The 20920-nt window shown below is 39.4% G+C and overlaps 1 protein-coding gene across 2 annotated transcripts; it reads left to right on the top strand.

The window, feature by feature from the left end:
- The first annotated feature begins 5903 nt into the window (after window positions 1-5903).
- LOC133740954 (mRNA-decapping enzyme subunit 2) lies at window positions 5904-12466 on the top strand. 2 transcript variants are annotated; one of them, XM_062168890.1, is made up of 10 exons: window positions 5904-5999; window positions 6106-6150; window positions 8551-8649; window positions 8883-9034; window positions 9614-9741; window positions 9983-10078; window positions 10901-11053; window positions 11305-11408; window positions 11495-11562; window positions 11919-12466. In XM_062168890.1, the coding sequence occupies exons 3-10, from the start codon at window positions 8570-8572 to the stop codon at window positions 12101-12103; spliced, it is 966 nt and encodes a 321-aa protein (XP_062024874.1). In that variant the 5' UTR covers window positions 5904-5999; window positions 6106-6150; window positions 8551-8569; the 3' UTR covers window positions 12104-12466. The 2 variants fall into 2 exon arrangements, with proteins under 2 accessions (XP_062024874.1, XP_062024873.1); XM_062168889.1 differs by lacking the exons at window positions 5904-5999; window positions 6106-6150 and adding an exon at window positions 7737-7758.
- Window positions 12467-20920: the final 8454 nt, after the last annotated feature.

The raw sequence follows: 20920 nt of genomic DNA, 5'->3' as shown, positions 1-20920 counted from the left end.
ACCATTGCCAAAATCATTCATGGGATTTGCTGAAAACAGGTTTGTCAATGGAGCATTCTAATTTCAGGGTGTGCAAACACCTTTACTATCTCTTGTAGCACGTAATCTGTTTGGCTCATATGATGGCAACAAGCCTCAAAAGCCAATTGTTATTCGAAACACAGGTTTGGAGACTCGAGCTGATCGAACTGAGGGTACTAGTAAGGATGCCCTAGCTCTGGTACATTTTGAGGAGGTACCGGCAAATTTGAAGCGTAGCAGGCCAGCTTCCCCTTTCTCTTCCCCAGAGAAACTCAAGTTTCTACTAGGTGAAACATCATAGGGTATAGCTATGATACCAAAGAAGCTGAAAGTCCTGGAGTTCCACACCAAATTCTCTGCTAAATCTCTTGGTTTGGTTGAAACTCCAGGAGGAGTTCTGGTTCCCAAAGAGGGTACAATCCCAAAAGAGCAAACGCTGCAAATCAAGAAGAAGAAGGGTAGGCCTTTGGGGTCGAAGAACAAAAATCCTTCCAAGACTAAGAAGGTATCTGCTGAAGAAGTGCTAAGTGTAATATGTCCTAGCAAACCTCCAAGCCCTAGTGTTAAGGGCAAGGAGAAAATTTAGTTTATTTGCTTTTGAACTTAGCCTATTTACTGAGCACCCACTACCTATGTACGAAGTCATAGGTTCGAGTCATCATGGGGGCAGGAGTGAAACCCTTTGATCCTCTTTAAAAAAAAAAAAAAAAAAAAAACTTAGCCTATTTACTTGTCTTTGTAACATAGTTTATAGGCTTTCTTGAATAAGTGAGCATGAGTACCGTTAAATGATCAGATCTAATCTATGTATTGCTGTGGTTACCACAAACTTTTTATCTACCTATAGACAGTAGAGGGAGGATATGTAATGGTCCATTCTGGCCTGAGTATTATTATATATCAACATGATATTGCTAAAAAAAAAAAAAATACATATCTCCATTTTAAAGAAAGTGAAGAAAGATAAAACAAAAATCTCTATATTTACAGCAAACTCTAAAATTATAGGGAATAATCATTTAGGAAGTTTTCACTATTTATACTCTTCTCTTTTCAAATTATATTTATTTCCATAATTAATTATTTGACTACATTTTTAAAATTTTAAAAATATTATTGTATTTAATCATGGATAATAAATTATGGAGAATATGATAGAGAAACTGTTGGAATTATGAAAGAAAAATTATAAAGATTTTAACTTTTAAATCCACAGAATAAGGATTTTATAGGGAAGTAGTTGGAGATGCTCAGAGTGGATCATTTGCAAAAAGTATGCTCTCGTTTCTCTTTGGTGAAGCCGCTATCAAGCCTTGCACTCAGATTGTCTTTTCCGAATTTCCAATCCAGCCTGGTTCGAATCATGGGTGCTTGTACCATTATCTCCATTATTTTTGAAGGGTTGGTTCTTGTGTCATCAGCGGCGATGCTTCTGAACTACGACCTATTGGCAATGGAGGCAATTTTTGTTAGTTGTGGTTATGGCGATCCCTGTTGAATCATGAGGATTAACGATGGTCGTTTGACTGGTAGTTGTTGGGCTACTGGTGGTAGTGGCGGCTTCGTTGGTGATGGTGGTGGCTTTGTTGGCGATGGTGGCTTCACTGTTAGTGTTGTTTGGATTTCTAGTTTTGCTGGTGATGACGACTTTACTGCTGGTGGTTTCATGTGTGGGCGGGTTCACTCCTGGAGTTGATGGCCTCACAAATTGGTGTTGGCGGCTTCACTGCTGGTGACGGCGGTGTTGTGTGTTCACAGCTGTTGGCAGCAGATCAAATCTGCGACGCTTTGTTTTGGACTAGGGCATTGGGCCTACTTTGCTGCTAGGCTTGCTGTTTTGGACTTGGGCCTTGGCCCTAGTGTTAGGGTTTGGGTTGATGAATTGGGCTATTTTGTAAAGTTCCTGTTTTTTGTGGTTAGGGTTAGGGTATTTGGGCCCTTTCAGCTAGTATAGACTCTAGGGAAGCCCCCTCTACGTAGGGTGGTCCTAAGTATTTTCAAATAAGTTAGGACGACCCTTGGCCCATCACCCTTATATTATCTTGGTTACTTTGGTTCTAGCGCTTTATTGTAGTGTATTTACATTTAAGTTGTTTTAGAGTTACCTTGCATAACTCAAATTTGACGTAAGCCGCGATGGTGGGTCATGATATGTTGTTACCTACATTTTCATATTATTAATGGATTGACAACCATTCTGCAAAAAGTGGATCATTTGTATGATTTATCTAGAATTGTATATTTGTCTGAATCATCTGTGATGCTAGCTTTTACTTGTATTTGTAATTTTGCATCAAGTGTGCTTAAATATTTATAACATCCATTTTATTTTATTCTTGACAAGAAGAGGAATCGACTTACAATGAAGAAATATATAATGACTCGTTAAACCGTGCCACAACCCAACCAACAAGGAAAAAGTATCACACTCCATTGGTTTAACTTGAATCTTTTACAAAAGTGGGGAAAAACCATTCCGGCACTAGTACTGCTCAAATTCAGAGATCCCAAGTTCGGTTGCCGCTAAAGTGATGGCTGTTATTCAAGGTATTGAATTGGCTTGGGTGAAAGAGTGGAAACATATTTGGTTGGAAGTGGATTATGAGATTGTTCTTAACTTCATGTGCTCTCCATCTTTAGTACCTTGGCCGCTTAGCATACATTGGAGAAATCGCTTGCACCGTATCTCTCATATGCAATTTTACTCATCGCATATCTTTCAACTGCACATCATGGCCGGCGTCAACTGCACAGGTTTGGTTTGGTGGGATCTACCGCTCCCATTTATTACTTCTTTTTGTAGTCGTGATTGGTTGGGTCTTCCTAATTTTCGTTTCTATTAATTGTTTGTTTTACTGGCTTGTAAAGCCAAGGTTGTTTCTCTTGTACCTCATTTTTCGTGTTTTTTTTGGGTAAGGTTTATGTCCCCCCGCGTTGTTTACTTTTCTTTTTTTAATAAATTTCCTCGTTCATCGAGGTTTGCCAAAAAAAAAAAAAACATTCACGGCACTAAAGATAGTGCGATTGTAGCCACAGACTGCCTGATTATAAATTCTTGAGATATCTTTCCAATTACAAGATTGAAAATTACCTATTGAAAGGAAAAAGACATAATGAATTCAAGACTAATCAATATTTTTTAAATATTTAGCTAATTAAAATTATTAAAGATAGCAGAAGAGTATGTAATGGTCATTCTGATATTAGTATTAATGAATTTTCTATCATGATTTATTAAAAAAAGTGATTAAAATTATTCTTGAAATTCTAATTTAATTAAGGATATATTGTGAGACTCAAGCATTCTGAAAAGAGAAAAGTTCAGTCACTGTCCCCAAACTATGCTGCCAAGGCCAATTTGATACCCGAACTCTCAAAAGTATCAATGTGATACCCAAACACGTATTTTGACATCAACGTGATACTTCCGTCAAAAATTCCTAACGGCTCCGTTATTTGATGACGTGGCAAGCACGTGGAGACAAAAAAAAAAATTAAAAGACCAACTTACCCTTTTGTTTTTGTTAATTCATTTTTATTTTTCTTTTTCTTTTCATTTCTTCTTCTTCTTCTTCTTCTTCTTCTTCTTCTGTTCTAACTAAACCGCCGCACCTCCGAAGCAAGCTCCGCCACCAGCCACCAACCACTCACCCCAAAATGAATTCCGATTTCGGCCTCGAACGTGAGCTCGGCCCCGACCACAGTTACCGCCCCCAACATCAAGAATATCACATTACATGCAAATGCAGCAATTTGACAACTTCTAATCCAATTCAAATTGAGAAAACAAGAACAAACAATTCAACTTCTAATCCAAAATTTTAATCTCCCATCTCCACTCCCAAAATTGGAATCCCACCTGAAAACTTTCAAGGTCAATATCAGAGGCAGCCGGCGACCCAAGCAGTCGATGAACCCACGGCCACCGCTACCATCAAGGCCGTTCGACCACTTCCGCCACCACGACTCCGACGCCAGCAGCCGCTCCTCCAACGAAATCAGCGGCGGCCCCGGAGGCTCCATCTCCAACTTCGACCTCTACAAAGACCGCCCCTACCAACTTCGACCTCTGGTCAACCTATTTATCTCAAAATCATCTCCACAATACACCCAACAATTTCTATACCTGCAACAATCAACAATTCTCAAGGATTTGGCCGGAAAAATCAACCAAAAAAAAACCAGAACTCGTTAGTTACTGTTCACGCCACTGTTCACACTCTCAAACACCTTCAAATCTTCCTCCACCGATCATGAAAAGCTGCAAGAGGTTAGGGATGAAGGTTAGCTTCGACCCAGCAACAAAAATCCCAAAGAAATCCGGTCGGAACCCGCCGGAAACCGGAGATCGAAGGAATCTCCGATTTCCCCCTTTTCTGGAAATCCCTCTTCGATTTCTTCTCAAATCAAGGCTACCCAATTCAGAAATCTTACCTTACATGCAAGAGGAGGAAGAGAGAATCCTCTAATAGCCGGTGATGAGGCCGGCGGCGGTGATTCCACCGGAAATGGGTTCCGGGTCTGAAGAGAAGAGAAGAGAAAGAGAAAGAAGGGGGGGGGGGGGGTTTCTCCCGAATTCACTCTCTCTCTCTCACCTTGTTTTGTGTTTTTTTATTTATTTAATTACTTAGTAGTGAAAGACTATTCTGCCCCTGATAAAAATATCACATAAGACTCACGTGTTTGCCACGTCAGCAAACAGACGGCCCCGTTAGGAATTTTTGACGGAAGTATCACGTTGATGTCAAAATACGTGTTTGGGTATCACATTGATACTTTTGAGAGTTCGGGTATCAAATTGGCATTGGCAGAATAGTTTGGGGACGGCGACTGAATTTTTCTCTTCTGAAAATGGTGCTTCTTCTATTCATACATCCAAATTTAATATTTGGACCTCCAAACATTTTTGAAATTTAGAATTTTTTTTTTATCCCCAAACAAAAAAAATACCCAAACACCATCCCAACTCAAGTACCCGAAGATTAATGCATGATGTCCAACCTCAATCCTCTCACATTGTTCTCGGTGTATGCTTCAGCGAAACTAATGGAAATATTCACTACAATAGACTCGTAGTATTCTGTTATTTCCAACTCTATTAGGCTAATTAAGATGAGGACAAGAACCCAGAATGAAATGGTTAACAAACCTAAAATCCATTAAACAAGATTGACGTCGTCAAATTATAAGACATGAGACAAAGAACCAGTATGCTAAAGTCACATATAAACGCCACAAATAAAGTAGTAATAGTTTAGAAATCATATCATGAATGACAATTGTTCTCCCTCTACAGTGAATAAGAGTAAGAAGTTTTGGAGATAAACTGAAATTGAATCATATCATGAATAACAATTAACCTCCATAGAGTGGAGAAAGAAGAGATTATGATCAGGACCACTCGAAAGACAACAACAAGTAGATTGGTTAAAGATTTCAAATATTTAAGTTTTTTGCGCAGCGGCTCTGCTCGACGGAGGGAGTCGTAGAAGGTAGAAGATAGAAGATAAAAGAAAATAAGAACGAAAAATAAAGGGTAAAGTTGGAAGTTTAATGATAAAATTATGAGAGGAGGTCCAAATACAAAATTTAGATGTATGAATAAAACCTCCATTCTCGTGCACTCTTCGCTAATTAGTGTTTTTTTTTTTTTGAATACATATGCTTAGTTGAGACTCCGGTTATTATTTCAGGATATTCTCTTGATGTTCATTGTATTTTGAGGTTTATGCACAATGTACCCTATGTATTCTACGGTTTCATTAATATTTTGAGGATTATGCACAATGTCTCCTATGTATTCTACGGTTTCATTAATGGTCACAGTTTGAAGGCAGCCGTACTGGCCCTTATTTCAAAAAAATTAAAATAAAACCTCCCTTGTGAAAACTGAAAAGAAAAATAGAAGCGTAGGTGAGCAAGTAGAAGCAAGTAGAGTCGGAGTGAGAGAGCAAAAGCCCAAGCTCTCTGTGTCAAAGGTAACTAGGCTCTCGCCCGCCCTTCTCTTCTTTTCAGTGTTGCGATGATTCTGAATTTCTGATCCTTGTCCCTCTCTCTCTCTCTCTCTCTCTCTATGTGTCTCAGTTGAACGCGAATTTTCGAATAATCCTCGACCCACCGTCGATCCAGGTAACATTCTCAACACCAAATCTTGATAGAGTTTTGGGATTGTGCTACTCTTTGAAACTTGGGGATTCGAAGGAATCTTAGTGATGAGTAGAATTAGTGGCTTCCTTAGTGAATTTAGTTCTCCTTTTGAGTTTTCGTTGCCCTATGGCAATGACCTTGTGGCAGAAATTATTAGTGGTTGGAAATGAATAAGAGGATCGTTGAGTGACCACTTGTGGGTGGTGATGATTGTAAGCTAACCAACCAGTGGGCACCTTGTACCAACTAGTCATATGCATTGAGTTTTAGAATGGGATGCAATCGTGCCGAAGCTTTGACTTTGGGAGGAATTTTGGCTTTCCTGCTGGCTCATAGTTGGGAAGCAAGTATGTTCAAAGAGAAACCATTTGCAGGAAAAGACCGGATTATTAGAATCAAACTTCCACACAGCTAAGTCTAATCTAGAGTCCACTAGTGTAACACTCTCCAGCATCCCTAACAAAGAGATCAACTGCCCCATCTCCTGGTCAAACAAATTCCTTCCAAACCCCAAGTCCTAGCTTATAGGAATCAACCACCGCTCATAGTAGTGCCCTCATCTTCTACTCTGCATTCTTCTCCTATGTGTTTATAAAAGTTTGTTCCGGAAAAGCAAAGAAAAAAAAAAAAAAGATTTGAAAACATAGGCTGGTGTAGTGGTATAGAAGTATCGTAGGATTCTGCTTGATGGTACTACATTGAGTGGCTTTGTCGTGGGTATGTCCTCCCTTACAATTTAATAGAAATGCTGAAAAGCCTTAATGGTAAAGATATTCACCGAGTCATGATTGTTAATTCAATTTGGTGCTGCTAGCTTACTTATTTTGACCGTATTAGTGAAAATTCTAGGGCTTTAGGCAATACGCTGTGTATTTGCACAATGCAGGTTCATGATCACTGTAATGAGGAAAATAAAGCTTAAACCACAGCTCTATTCAATTTTGGGTCAAGTAGACTCGGAGCAAGAGCTCAACTACTTAGCTAGTGTGGAAGAGTAGAAGTATAGGAGGATTCCGCTAGATCATATCATAGGCTGAGTGGGTTTCAACTTTCAACTGAGTTTTGGTTCAAATGAACTTGGCTCGGATAGCTTGTTTAGGTGATATGGTGGAAATTTAGGGCTGTAGATATATCAATAAATGCATTACATCGTTATTTGATTACAAATCTATTCCAAGTATTATAGTTGTGCTCTCTCCAAAAAAAAAAAAAGAGTTTTATAATTGTGCAATTTTGTCCCTACTTATATGTGAAGAGTGCATGAAAGAATATCATCAAAGTTGCATTTGTGTTAATTTTTGTTTTTCTTTTAGTAGAAAGATAGCAAAGGGAAAACAATTTGTACAATTATAGAATCAATTAGAAGCAATTCTTTTCTGCTCCCACAGTCCCACTTTCAGTTTTGGGAATCCAAAGAAATTCTTTAACCAATTTCCATTTTCACTCTTGTCCCACTCTTAAAGTGAGAACATAGAAACTCAGCAAGGTATTTTGTTCTCTCCTAATTTGCATTATATCTCTCTCTGTCCAACAGTTTTGGAGTCGTTTCTCTCAATTTTAGCAATAGGGCATGCAGATCCAACAGAAAAGGTCTTCAAATATATATCTTTTCATTAGCAATGTGCTTTCATCTTATATTGTTCTGTTCTTCTATACGTGAATTTGTACATTTTTCTAAGTAGTTTTAAGGTGGAAAATCTCTTACAGTAGAGATTTTTTTTTTCTTGACAAATTCATGCTTACAATTAGCTCAAACAGATAATTCCGACAAGAAAAGGCTTAAGCTGATATTTCTGACAAGAAAAGGCTTAAGCTGATAATACTTTGTTCAATTTTGGTTAATTACTTGAGAACTTACCCTTTTAATGTTGCATTTGAAAACACTAGGCTGGTCAAGTGGTATAGGAGTATCTTAGGATTCTGCTAGATGGTATTAACTATTAAGTTGGAGTGGCTTTGAGGTGGTTATGCTGTCCAAGTTTCATCCAAATTTACATATAATTACTAAAAGTCCTGAATGGTAAAGGGGTTCATTGAGTCATGGTTGTTAAATCAATTGGTTTGGCTGCTGTGCTTATGTTGGAAGATCTAGGGGTATAGAAACTAACCTTGGTTTATTTGTATCAATACAAAGATTGTTATTCAATTTATTCCCCGAAGTGAAGTGCATGCTCTAATTGGATTTCACAAATGCATGAAAAGACTTATTAAATCCAAGCAAGTTGATCAAAACTAAGAGAAAGAAAAGAGATGGCAGTGTTTTCATAAATTTCATGAAAGAATCTTTCTACAGATTCTATACATAATTTTGTGTGTTAGTGCAAATTTGAGCATAGCCTGGTATATCCACATTGATACTTGATTTTTTTTTGAAAATATCAGAAACCACCGGGAAGCCACCATGTCTGGCCTTCCCCGGTCTTCAAGTGCTCCGCTAAAGAATGGCCTTCCTCCCCAGGAACTCCTTGATGATCTCTGCAGGTTTGCACGAGTACATACTTCTCTATCTATTCGATTAGATACAGAACTTTTTCTTTATACTTATTTTTTTCTTGTTCATTCAACATCCTAGTCATGCATAAATTTCATCGCCTATTGCTTTTCTCTTCCCCATTGGCTCTTGTTGCTAATGCATTGCTTATGCTTTATCTATGTTAGTCTGATTCCCTTTGACAGACATCTAAGCCTAATTTATCTTACTAATTCGCTTGCAGTCGGTTTGTTCTAAACGTTCCAAAAGAAGACCTACAATCATTTGAGAGGATTTTATTTCTAGTGGAGTATGCTCATTGGTTTTATGAAGACAACTCAGTGGAGAAAAATCCATCGCTGAAGTCATTTAATTTGAAGGAGTTTACTTCTTTATGTATCCTTTGCAGTCTATTGTCAAGTGAATGCTAACTGAGTCATATTTGTTTTCCAATTTTTTTTGTATGTAATCTACACATGGCTGCCCCTTCAAATCCTTGATCAATAATATGTAGTTTAATAGGAAAGCAAGTTGCTTTGTCATCATTTCTATTTATTGTCACATGCATGTGGATCATTTAGTTGATCCTTTTTCTTTTTTAATTTGTGGATTCTTTTATTTACTTATTTATTTATTTATTTATTTATTGTTTTGATATAATTGAAAAGAAATTGTGTTGTACCAAGTCATGTTCATGTAGATCATCGCCATACTAAACCAAAATATTCTATGTTTGGATATCTTGTATGATTTACAGTCTTAGATTACTCTGGAAGCGTTGTCTTAATGACACCCCATTGTAATTTGTGCCTCTCAAGTTATATCCCCTTCTCCATGCTAGTCCTTCTGTTTCTTCCCTGCATTGTCATTTATGGTGACCTGAAAATCATGTTTACCGGGTCAACCAATAATCCGATTACTGATTTGAAGAGCATGGATCATTAGTGTATTCAGATTTTCCTTAATATCTTGCAGTGTTTAACAGCTGTGATGTTCTTAAACCTTATGTTGCCCATATAGACGACATATTTAAGGACTTCACTTCTTACAAGGTTAAGGTTCCTGTAACTGGAGCAATCATTTTGGATGAAACCTATGAAAGGGTGAGAATTTTTTGAATGATTCTTGAACTTTGATTTTTAACATGAACAACTTTTCGTAAAACTATATTTCAAATGTGGCAAGTCATTTCATAATTCTAAGTTTGATGAGTAGTTGATAATTTGATATGATAAGATGTTGTTATATGCAGTGGTGAACAGCGAACTATGTGAGCTTACATGAAAAGTATGATTTTCATTTTGACCTGTGCTTATTTTTATTTTGTGTTTGTCCAATTGGCAGTGCATACTAGTGAAGGGATGGAAAGGATCAAGCTGGAGTTTTCCTCGTGGCAAAAAGAACAAAGACGAGGAAGACCATGCATGTGCCATCAGAGAAGTAAGATTCTTTCTTATGCAGTTCTCTTTCTTTATCCAGTTTTTTTTTTTTTTGTTGAGATTTAAACTGAGATTTCACAGCCAGGAACCAGTGAATTTGAAACATAGTAAATGATATTTTTAGCACTTTACATTCTTGTGTGGTTGCAGCATAATGTGCAAAAATTTGCAAGTGAGATAATAGGTAGGACAAATCTTATGTTTTTGTATGACCTGTGGATGTGTTGCTAGGGTAGGGGGTAAGTATGGTTTACAAACCTAAAATTATAATTTTAGATTTTATATTGCATGACATATGGGCTCTCATCTGCTTGAGTTGATAAGATCACTGCTATTAGGCAGAGCATATCAAATAAACCGCATGCACCATGGCTTGAGGATTCATATCTATTCTGTAGCAATACTCTTGCCGTATACTTTATTACACGCTAACAGCAGCTTTGGGATAGTACCCCAACTTCATTTTCCCCAAATCTGTGATATGGAGTAGGACAGTGCGACCCTCCATGAGAGAATTTTTGGGAAAGGAGGTTGGTGTAATGGCTTCATCCTATGGGAAATTGCATAACTTACTATGGATTATTATGTCAGCTTAGTAAATTTTACTATAGATTTTTTTAGTACTAAGAAACTAAGATCTATGGCTGAAGTAATTTGCTTTGTTTCGTAATGTTTTTCACTGATGAGGAATGTTATTCGATTACACTTTGCATCAGAAAGTGTTGCGCGTCATTTTTCCATCTGAAAGCATGCCCCTAGACTATCATATGGTTTTTCCTCTCCTCTGTTGTTAAATAGCCTGGATTTTTTGCTTTGAATGCAGGTCCATGAAGAAACAGGATTTGATGTTACTAAACTTCTTAAAATAGATGATTACATTGAAGTTATATTTGGACAGCAAAGGGTGCGACTCTACATTATTGCTGGTGTAAGGGAAGATACAGCCTTTGCACCACTCACCAAAAAGGAGATCAGTGTATGTGATTCTTAATGCAACAACATTTATAAATCAATTCTGGTTTTGCCTACTGTTCTCTATTGGTTGGCAAAATTTATTCCAGAAGATAAGAACTTGTAGTTTACATTGAAAGTTATAAGTTGGTAATCAACGTGATAAATACCTAAGTATTTGTTAAATTGATTCATCGTTTCCATGTAGTATATATATAACTTGTATCTTGCACATTATCACATGTTAAGCGCACAGCTTTTGTTATCTGTTTGCAGGAAATTGCATGGCATCGGCTGGATGATCTTCAGCCAGCAAGTGATGATGTGATATCCCGTGGTATCACCGGCCTCAAGCTTTACATGGTGTCACCTTTTCTGGCGTAAGTACTTTCGATATATAATTTATTATCTTCTAAAGTGTTCCAACATTTTTAATAATGTCTAATGGCACCTTGTCTTCATGCAGATCGTTGAAGTCATGGATCTTTAAACATCAGCCCCCAACTGCTCCAAGACCTGATATGCCTCTGAGAGGTTCTCCCTCCCACTTTCATGTCTTTATAGCCTATAAACTTCAGGTTTATAATAAACTTGTGAAATAAAACTAAAAGAGGAAAAGAACAGATGAATGGCATAATCTTGGAGAAACCAAAGCATATGAGCATGATTGATTTGCCAAGAGACGTCTTGGTTTTCTTTGTGTAAAATGGTACTGGTATAGTCTATGGATTCAATCATAGCTGAGCACATGAAACTGGATGCTCTGATGTTTCCAGATCCACAATTGCATTTTCTTTTGATAACAAGATGCCTTTGATTTTTATAGTACAGGTTATGTGGATATTCTTTTTCTGCTTTTGCTCATGAGCTTTTTCTTTCATCATTTTTAGGAATCAGTGTGTGGAGAGCAAAAAACAGCTCAATAGGGAGTAGCAACATGATAATGGAGAGCCAATCAACTAAACCTGAACCTGATGTCCATCCTCCTGACATAGGACCTGGCAAGAGCTTCAGAAACTTCAGGTTCAATACTGCTCCAATCTTACAAGCAATGGAAGCTGGTTTCTCTGCTTGAATGCAACTTGCTTCTTGTAAAGTGGTTCAAGTTTCCATAGCTGGGTTATTTCCTTGTTTCACTTGTGTCGTGGTATTCTATGGAGATGCCCTCATTCAGATGTACATTGTTTGCACTGGATTTTCGGGTTTGGGTTTATGTATATTTTGTAAACAAATGTATAGAAACCCATGCTTGCATATGCATTTTCTCCATATGTTCATACTTTGCTTTTACTTAAATTGCTAAAAGGGAAAAGCTTCATATGAAGACTAGTTTTGACATTGTAAAAGTTGCACTAGGTTTCTGGGCATATTTGTATTAATGGTTACTTGGTAAAACGTTTAATTTCCTGTGGATCCAATCATGCTTGTTGAAGTTCAATATGGTGTTTGGCCTTTTCGTTTCATCGTAGATTTTGCTTGAATAATCCAATGTGTTCCTCACGTGCTTGACCAAATGCCTTGGTTGAAGGACTGGAACAGGGGATTCAGAGACTGATATGATAGAAGAGAAGACCACATTACTGAGATTAGAACTGCAGCATGTTTTTGTATTCTGTTACTGATAGATTGTTAAAAGACGATGCAGGAAATATGCGATGGAGGAGAGACAATTGCTTAATTTAGGGGGGTGTATTCATTTAAGAGTCTACAAGAGTTTTTTGTATTTTGAAAATCTATGGGTATTCAATTGAGATTTTAAACAATTCTTTAAAATCTTGATGTATTCAATTAAGATTTAAAATTATCCATTCAAATCTGCAGATATTCAAAAGTATACGGATTTTTAAGGATTTCATTAAATGCTGGATTTTGGAGGATTTTATAGTGCTTTTTATACGTATCAAAACTCAAAAACAATCCAACCACTTCCCAAGAGATTTTGATGGATTTTTTCTCACTCAAAAAATGAAGAAGTTCTTCACCAAAAAAAAAAAAAAAAGTAGCTCTCGAGTGTCACCTATTATCCATTTTGTCTTAGACTTATCTTCCCACTATCATCCTCTGCCTCTGCTCTCATCTAATAATTTTTTGTATTTTTATCACTATAGCTCTGGAAGCCTTAATCCTTCTAGCTAATTAAGCTCATTTTCAATGGTATTGTTAATATGATACATATACACATGTTTCTTTTTTTTTGAATCAAACACGAAGCCGGGTGTCGATATATATACATATATTCATCTAAAGCAAGAATAGGTCGTTACATACACACATGTTTCTTTCGTAAATTATATATGAAATAAATTATGTCATTAGTTTACTACTACTTATTTTTTGTGTAATATTTTAGTTGATGTTGTAGAGAAACTGAAATTGAGAGAAATTCGATGTGTGTTCTCATTGATAATAGGGGACTCTTTATATAGAGGATTACAATGCATAGAGTCTGAATCATACAAGGAAAGATAATCTCTAGATTCTTCTAATTAAACCCTATTACCATTAGGTCAAGTAACCTAGAGTTTGGGCCAAACACAAATTAGGGTTTACTTGAACACTCCCCCTTGTGTTGCCCAAACGCGGTGCTTCTCTCGTTGCCTCCTTAAAAACCTTGCCGAGTAACAAAAACCCAGTGGGACAAAAATAACCTCGGTCGAAGGGGAAAAAGAGCACAACACACCCTTCACGTTTCGAGACGAACATGTAGACATCTCCCCCTGATGTCTGCGCCTCCCCCTGATGATTACGATCATGAGAGTTCAGATAATTTCCGCAAGCCAATTCTTGCCACATGTTTCTCGAACGCGGATTTGGGCAATGACTTAGTAAACAAGTCTGCCACATTGTCCTCAGATTGAACCTGGTTCACTTTGATCTTGAGGAGCTTCTGTTGTTGCTGATTGTAGAAGAATTTGGGCGATATATGCTTGGTGTTGTCGCCTTTGATGTAGCCTTGCTTCATTTGTTCAATGCAAGCAACATCATCCTCATAAATGCTTGTTGGCTCATCTGTGGTAGACTTCAAACCACAATTGCTCCGAACATGCGTAACTATGGATCGAAGCCATATACATTCACAAACTGCTTCGTGAAGAGCAATAATCTCTGCATGATTCGAAGAGGTAGCGACTAAGGTCTGCTTTGTAGACCTCCAAGATATCGCGGTCTTTCCCATGGTGAAAACATAACCTGTTTGGGAGCGACCTTTGTGTGGGTCAGAGAGGTACCCAACATCAGCAAAACCTTCCAAAACACTTATATCGTTTTGGGATGGGAAGAGGGAACGCAGTCCACAATGTATGGCGTCCCTGACACTTGATGGGTCCGAATCCATCTTCTCTTTGTAGGGATAGAACAAGCACATATCGATCGTACCACTTAGGTATCGAAAGATATCTTTAACACCAGTCCAATGGCGTCGTGTTGGCGTAGAGCTATATCTAGCTAGCAAGTTCACAACGAATGAGATATCCGGTCTTGTGCATTGTGCTAAGTACAATAATGCGCCTATTGCACTTAGGTAGGGCACTTCTGCCTCTAGCACTTCTTCATCGTCATCTTTTGGACAAAATTGATCATTCTTTGGATCAAGACTACGGACGACCATTGGAGTGCTTGAAGGCTTAATCTTGTCAGTGTTGAAACGCCTAAGCATCTTTTGGGTATAAGCTGATTGATGAATCAGGATACCATCTCCATGGTGCTCAAGTTCTAAACCGAGGCAAAACCGTGTTTTCCCAAGATCTTTCATCTCAAACTCGGATTTCAAGTGTTCAGCGGTTTCCCTTAACTCTTTAAGGGTGCCAATTATGTTCATGTCATCGACATAAACCGCTACTATTGCAAATCCGGAACTTGTCCTTTTTATGAACACACATGGGCACAGTTCATTATTGACATATCCCTTTCCAATCAAGTAGTCACTTAGACGGTTATACCACATCCGTCCGGATTGTTTCAATCCATATAGTGAGCGTTTCAATCTAATCGCAAACGCGCTCCGTGGTTTAGAGCCACTTGATTTGGGTAACTGAATTCCGTCTGGAATCTTCATGTATATCTATGTATCTAGATCCCCATATAGATACGCAGTAACCACATCCATAAGCTGCATGTTCAGTTTTTCGGAAACTACCAAACTGACAAGGTAGCGGAACGTTATGACGTCCATTACGGGAGAATAAGTCTCCTCGTAATCGATTCCAGGGCGTTGTGAGAAACCTTGCGCCACAAGGCGAGCTTTGTACCTTACAATCTCATTTTTCTCATTACGCTTTCTAACGAATACCCATTTGTGACCAACTGGTTTGGTGTTGGGCGGTATTGGCACAACTGGTCCGAATACCTTTCTTTTCGCTAGATAATCAAGTTCTGCCTGGATCGCATCTTTCCATTTTGGCCAATCAGCTCTACGTTGACATTCATCAACGGAGCGTGGTTCGATGTCATCGGTCTCAATAATCTCACGCGCCACTGAATACGCGAATACATCATCAATGATGATGGAGTTTCTTTCCCATGTCCCATGTACACTAGTGTAATTAACAGAGATCTCTACGTTCTCAGGGATAGGTTCTGACATTGAGGCGTCCCCCAATGATGTCTCTTGGACATAACCATAATCCGGAACATTTTCATGGGACGGATTTTGAGTATCGATGATCAAAGGATTTGTTTGTGCCTCATTCGCTCTCTTTCTAGGGCGAGTATCATTCGAATCAATCGGTCTACCGCGCTTTCTTGCGGGACCTGCGGCCATAGATGCGACATCATTGCCATGTTGGGCAATGGCGCCATCTCCTGGTGTCACAGGAGAGGTGTGATGTCCAATATTTGGGACATCGATCCTTGCAGGCACGTTTGCAGCAGGTATGTGTGATCTCGTCACTTTGGCAACATCAGAAAAGGCATCAGGCAGAGTGTCTGCTACGTTCTGGAGCTCGATTATTGTTCGCACTTCAAGTTCGGATTGTGCGGTACTGGGATCGAGATGAGACATAGTGGGGACAGACCACGACAATTCCTGTCGTTCCTGTTGAACATCTGTGTTCTTATCTCCCCCTAACGATGGGAAGACTATCTCATCAAAGTGACAATCCGCAAATCTAGCGGTAAAGAGATCGCCTGTCAAGGGGTCAAGGTAGCGGACGATCGTTGGAGATTCATATCCAACATAAATGCCCATTCGTCGTTGTGGACCCATCTTAGTACGCTATGGCGGCGTAATAGGCACATAAATGGCACACCAAAAAATGCGTAAGTGCGAGATATCAGGCTCGTACCCAGTCACTAGCTGTAACGCAGAGTAAGATTGGGTTGCAGTGGGTCGAAGACGAATTAGCGTCGTTGCATGCAATAATGCATATCCCCAAGCAGAAACAGGGAGATTGGTGCGCATAACCAATGTCTGGGCTATCATCTGTAGTCGTTTGATAACGGCTTCTGCGAGACCATTTTGGGTATGAACATGGGGAATTGGATGCTCTACATCAATCCCCAGTGACATGCAATAGTCATTGAATGTTTTCGATGTAAACTCCCCAGCATTATCAAGTCGAATTGACTTAATAGGATGGTCAGGGTAGTGAGCCCGTAGACGAATAATCTGGGCGAGGAGTTTAGCATAAGCAGCATTTCGAGTGGACAACAGCGCGACATGTGACCAGCGTGTCGACGCATCAACCAATACCATAAAGTATTTAAAAGGTCCGCATGGTGGTTGAATTGGTCCACAGGTATCCCCTTGGATTCTCTGTAAGAACGGAATGAGTATTTTGGGATCCTTTGCGTAGGACGGTCTCGGTCCTAATTTCCCGAATGAACAGGCTTTGCAGAAAGAGCGAGGGGCGTTAGAAGCAACCAATGATGATGTTGGTTGGGCCTGAGCGTCTGTAGCGCTATTAGAAGCAAAATGTGTGACTACATCTCCCATCATGGCGTTCGAGCCATGGGAATTTCTGTTTATGGAGTCATGGCCATTGGAAGGAACAACCATGGCGTCATGCTCATGGTTGGTGCCATTGATGGCGTCATCACATGGGACTTGGGCGGCCCTATGGCGCCCCAAGACGGCTGCAGCGCCAGATGCTGCAATTGTTGCGGTCTTGCTAAGTGCTGGAATTAATTTTCAATTCTTGCTTCTTCTCACTCTGAAGAATGAATCTCCGTGTGAAGTCTTTAGTATACGGAGCATCATATCACGACCAGGATGTCATAGTCGGTCATGCCAAAGCCAATATGTGTCTGAACCCAAGAGATATTCTCTTATGACATTATTGGATTCAATAGGTCGAATTGTAGTGACATAAAGTCCACTAGATTGACACATAAGCTTCTCTAAGATGCGCTTTCTTCCGCAATCATTAGAGGTAATGCAAAGGAATTCTATTCCGTTCTCACTATGCATTTCCGCATGGAATCCGTTGGCTCTAATATCTTTAAAGCTCAATAAGGTTCGATTTGCCTTAGGAGCGTAGAGAGCTTCAGTGACTTTAATCAAGGTGCCATTAGGCAAAAGGAATTGGGCCATTCCATGTCCTTGAACTAAACCTGATGGCCCAGCCATCGTAGTCACAGATGAATATGTAGGCAACATCTCCAAGAATAATTGCCTATGTCGTAGAATGGTGTGCGTAGTTGCACTATCCGCAAGACATTGAAGTTCATCCATTCCTAAAAGAAAAGCTCGTAATTAAAAAGGAGTCATAAAGAAAAGAACTCAACTTTTATTAATAAGCCAAACGGAATTACATCATCGTTTCTTTAACCAAAGGAAATCTAATCCAATAAACTAGTTAATGCAAAACAATGGTAGTCGTCTAACTCCTTTCGGTAATTCCAATGTAAATGTGACCAGGTGAGTAGAGAGATGTCGGTGGAGCGAGGCTCACTTAAGTACCACTTATCTCAAAACCTTCCTAGACATCACACTTACATTGAGTACGCCTACTTTGAAGAAAGACTAATATCATTGGCATCTACTACAAAAATAATATGGCAATTGCCTACATCTCTTGGAAAATAAAAAGACTTAATCAAAATCGCCAGTTTCTGGGTCTTGATCCTTGTAGTCTTCCACCCTTAGATCGAGATCTCCATCTTGATCTTCTTGTTCCATGTAATTTGCCTCCCTTGCTTCACGATACATCTTGTATGCGTTTGCAACGTTCTGGGATGCAATACACTTCTTTGCCCAATGTCCACTTGATCCACATCTGAGACAAGCATCATTATGGTTAGGTTCCCTTGATCGAGGCGCTCTGGGAGCGTTTTGTAGACGGTTATTGCCTTTGGTGGCGTTACCACCATAACCGAAGGCTTGGCCTCTCTCTCTTCACACGTTTACCTCCACGGTTCCGTGCACGCCTATCTTGGCGATTTCCTTCCTCTTTAGGGCGAGAATATGGACCAGAACGTCCAGAATTATCCATACTCTTAGGGTTTCGCTCCTTGCGTCCTCCCTTGGAGGCGCGACTATAATTAGACTCCGGATTTGACTTGGTTCCCACGGGTCTGGAGTTATAGTTCTTCACAAGTATGTTGTCGTGCTTTTCAGCTACGTTCAAGGCACCAATTAGCTCGTGAAATCTTGTGATGCGTCTAGCATTGACATCAATCCGATAGTTTTTGGCTATCATCAATGCAGAGATGGGGAAGGTGGAGAGAGTCTTCTCGATCAACATCGTATCAGTGATGTTCTGTCCACAGAATTCCATCATAGACTTGATACGAAGTGCTTCTGAATTGTAGTCAACTACAGACTTGAAATCACAGAAGCGGAGGCTATGTCATCTCACTTCTAAGTCTGGAAGCAGGGAATCACGGACGTTGCCAAAACGCTGCTCGAGTTCTACCCATAGTCTTCTTGGGTCTTCCTCATTGAGGTACTCATTTTGGAGCGCGTCATTCATGTGCCTTGTCATGAGAATGATGGCTTTAGCTTCATTCGCCTCTCTCGTAGCTCTATTTGCTTCAAAAGCAGCAGCTTGTTGAGGAGTACGCACGTCCTGACTTGGCTCTTGGATCGTACTCAGGATCCCATCAGCCTTAAGATGTTGGCGCACATCATGGACCCACTTGTGGTATCCTGCGCCTGTTGTCTCTAGTGGAGCGAAGTTCAACTTGTTCAGGTTACTCATCTTGAAAAACAATAAGAAAGTAGGGTTAGTTTCGGAGCGAAAAAGGCTACCACGAAAAACTATAAAATTTCTGAGCGTAGTCGCTTCCAAGAAATTAGGGACTTTCTGAGCGTAGTCGCTTCCAAGAAAATCCGATTCCAAGAGGGGTTTTTGGATTAGATCGAAACGACGATGTATGTGGTCGATCGTTTTCTTCTCAACAAACTCTAAGTTTGGAGGACTCTACAAGCTCCAAGCTTGGAGTGAGCACGAACCCCTACAGTTCAGCTATTGGTCTCCCCTATGAAGAAGAAAGGGGGGGGGGGGGGGTAGAAGAAGGGATGTTGGAAGTCCCCGAGAAAAGAAGAAGAAATTAAAAAAAACTTCAAAAACGAGAACTTTTAGAAAAGTTTACCTTGAAAAGATGCCGGAATTCTTGATCGGAAAAGTTGGCCGGAGGTCGCCGGAGGTGCTAGCCGGAACTAGGCAGGGTGGTGCAGGGCTGCTGCAGGGCTTGTGCGGGGCTGCTGCAGGGGGCTTGCAGGGGCTGTGCAGAAGCTATGCGAAGGCTATGCAGGGCTCGTGCAGGGGCTGTCGGCAGGTCTCGGCAGGGGCCTATGCAGGGCTTCTCGGCAGATGTCGGCAGGACTAGGTAGGGGCACGCAGGGGCTCTCGGCAGCTTCTCGGCAGGTGTCGCAGATGCTTCGGCAGATGCTCGGCAGGGCTCGCAGGTGCTTCGGCAGGGCTCGGCAGGGGCACGCAGGGGCTCTCGGCAGCCTTTCGGCAGGTGTCGCAGATGCTTCGGCAGATGCTCGGCAAGGCTCGGCAACTTTAAACATATATATATATATATATATATATATATATATATATATATATATATATATATATATATATATATATATATCGCATAAACTCACTGATATAGCATTATAGTTGGATCCATACATCCATTGCTTTTAAAGAAGAAGAAGAAAAAAAAAATTAACCTACCAAAAACATATATATATATATATATATATATATATATATATATATATATACTTATATATACACACTTTTTTGTCACTGATATAGCATTATAGTTGGATCCATACATCCATTGCTTTTAAAGAAGAAGAAGAAAAAAAAAATTAACCTACCAAAAACATCATAATACTAGTAAATCAATTCATTAGAATCAATCAGAGTTCATATATAATTAAACAATCAGTGGATCGCACCCGCCCTTTATTCAAAAAAAAAAAACAATCCGTGGATTCGATAAATCCATGGATTATAAAAACTCAAACAAAATCTTTTAAAATCTGAATTGAATACACCCCCCTTAATATGTTTAAAGTTGAGTTGTTGACATGTTATAATTATAGCCTTTAGATTTTCAATCCATGGTCGGAATTAAAAATCAAGGATAACTAAACTCCTATTACCTCTCTTGCTGATCCTTCTCGCTCCAAATGATTTTGGACTCAAATTTCTGATAAAATCTTGTGTGAAATCACTGAAATGAGAGTAGGCGATGTCATATCTCAGAAATTAGAATTACATGGGAATTAGGACTCTTAAGAAGATAGGTTTTAGAACGGGTGTCCCCAAATCTATAAAGCTCATTATTCTAGCATTAGATCGAAAATGTTAGCCAAAACAAAAAAATTAAAGACCGCGACATCCATGGAAGCCCTTCCTGAAGAGATGATGGTTACCCATCAAATCTTTACTCAAATGTAAAGCAGTGTGCAAGACATGGAACTCTACAATCTCAACCTCTAGTTTCA

This window comes from Rosa rugosa, chromosome 3 (assembly GCF_958449725.1).
Source record: "Rosa rugosa chromosome 3, drRosRugo1.1, whole genome shotgun sequence".
Classification (NCBI taxonomy): domain Eukaryota; kingdom Viridiplantae; phylum Streptophyta; class Magnoliopsida; order Rosales; family Rosaceae; genus Rosa; species Rosa rugosa.
This window is presented reverse-complemented; position numbering and strand designations above follow the sequence as displayed.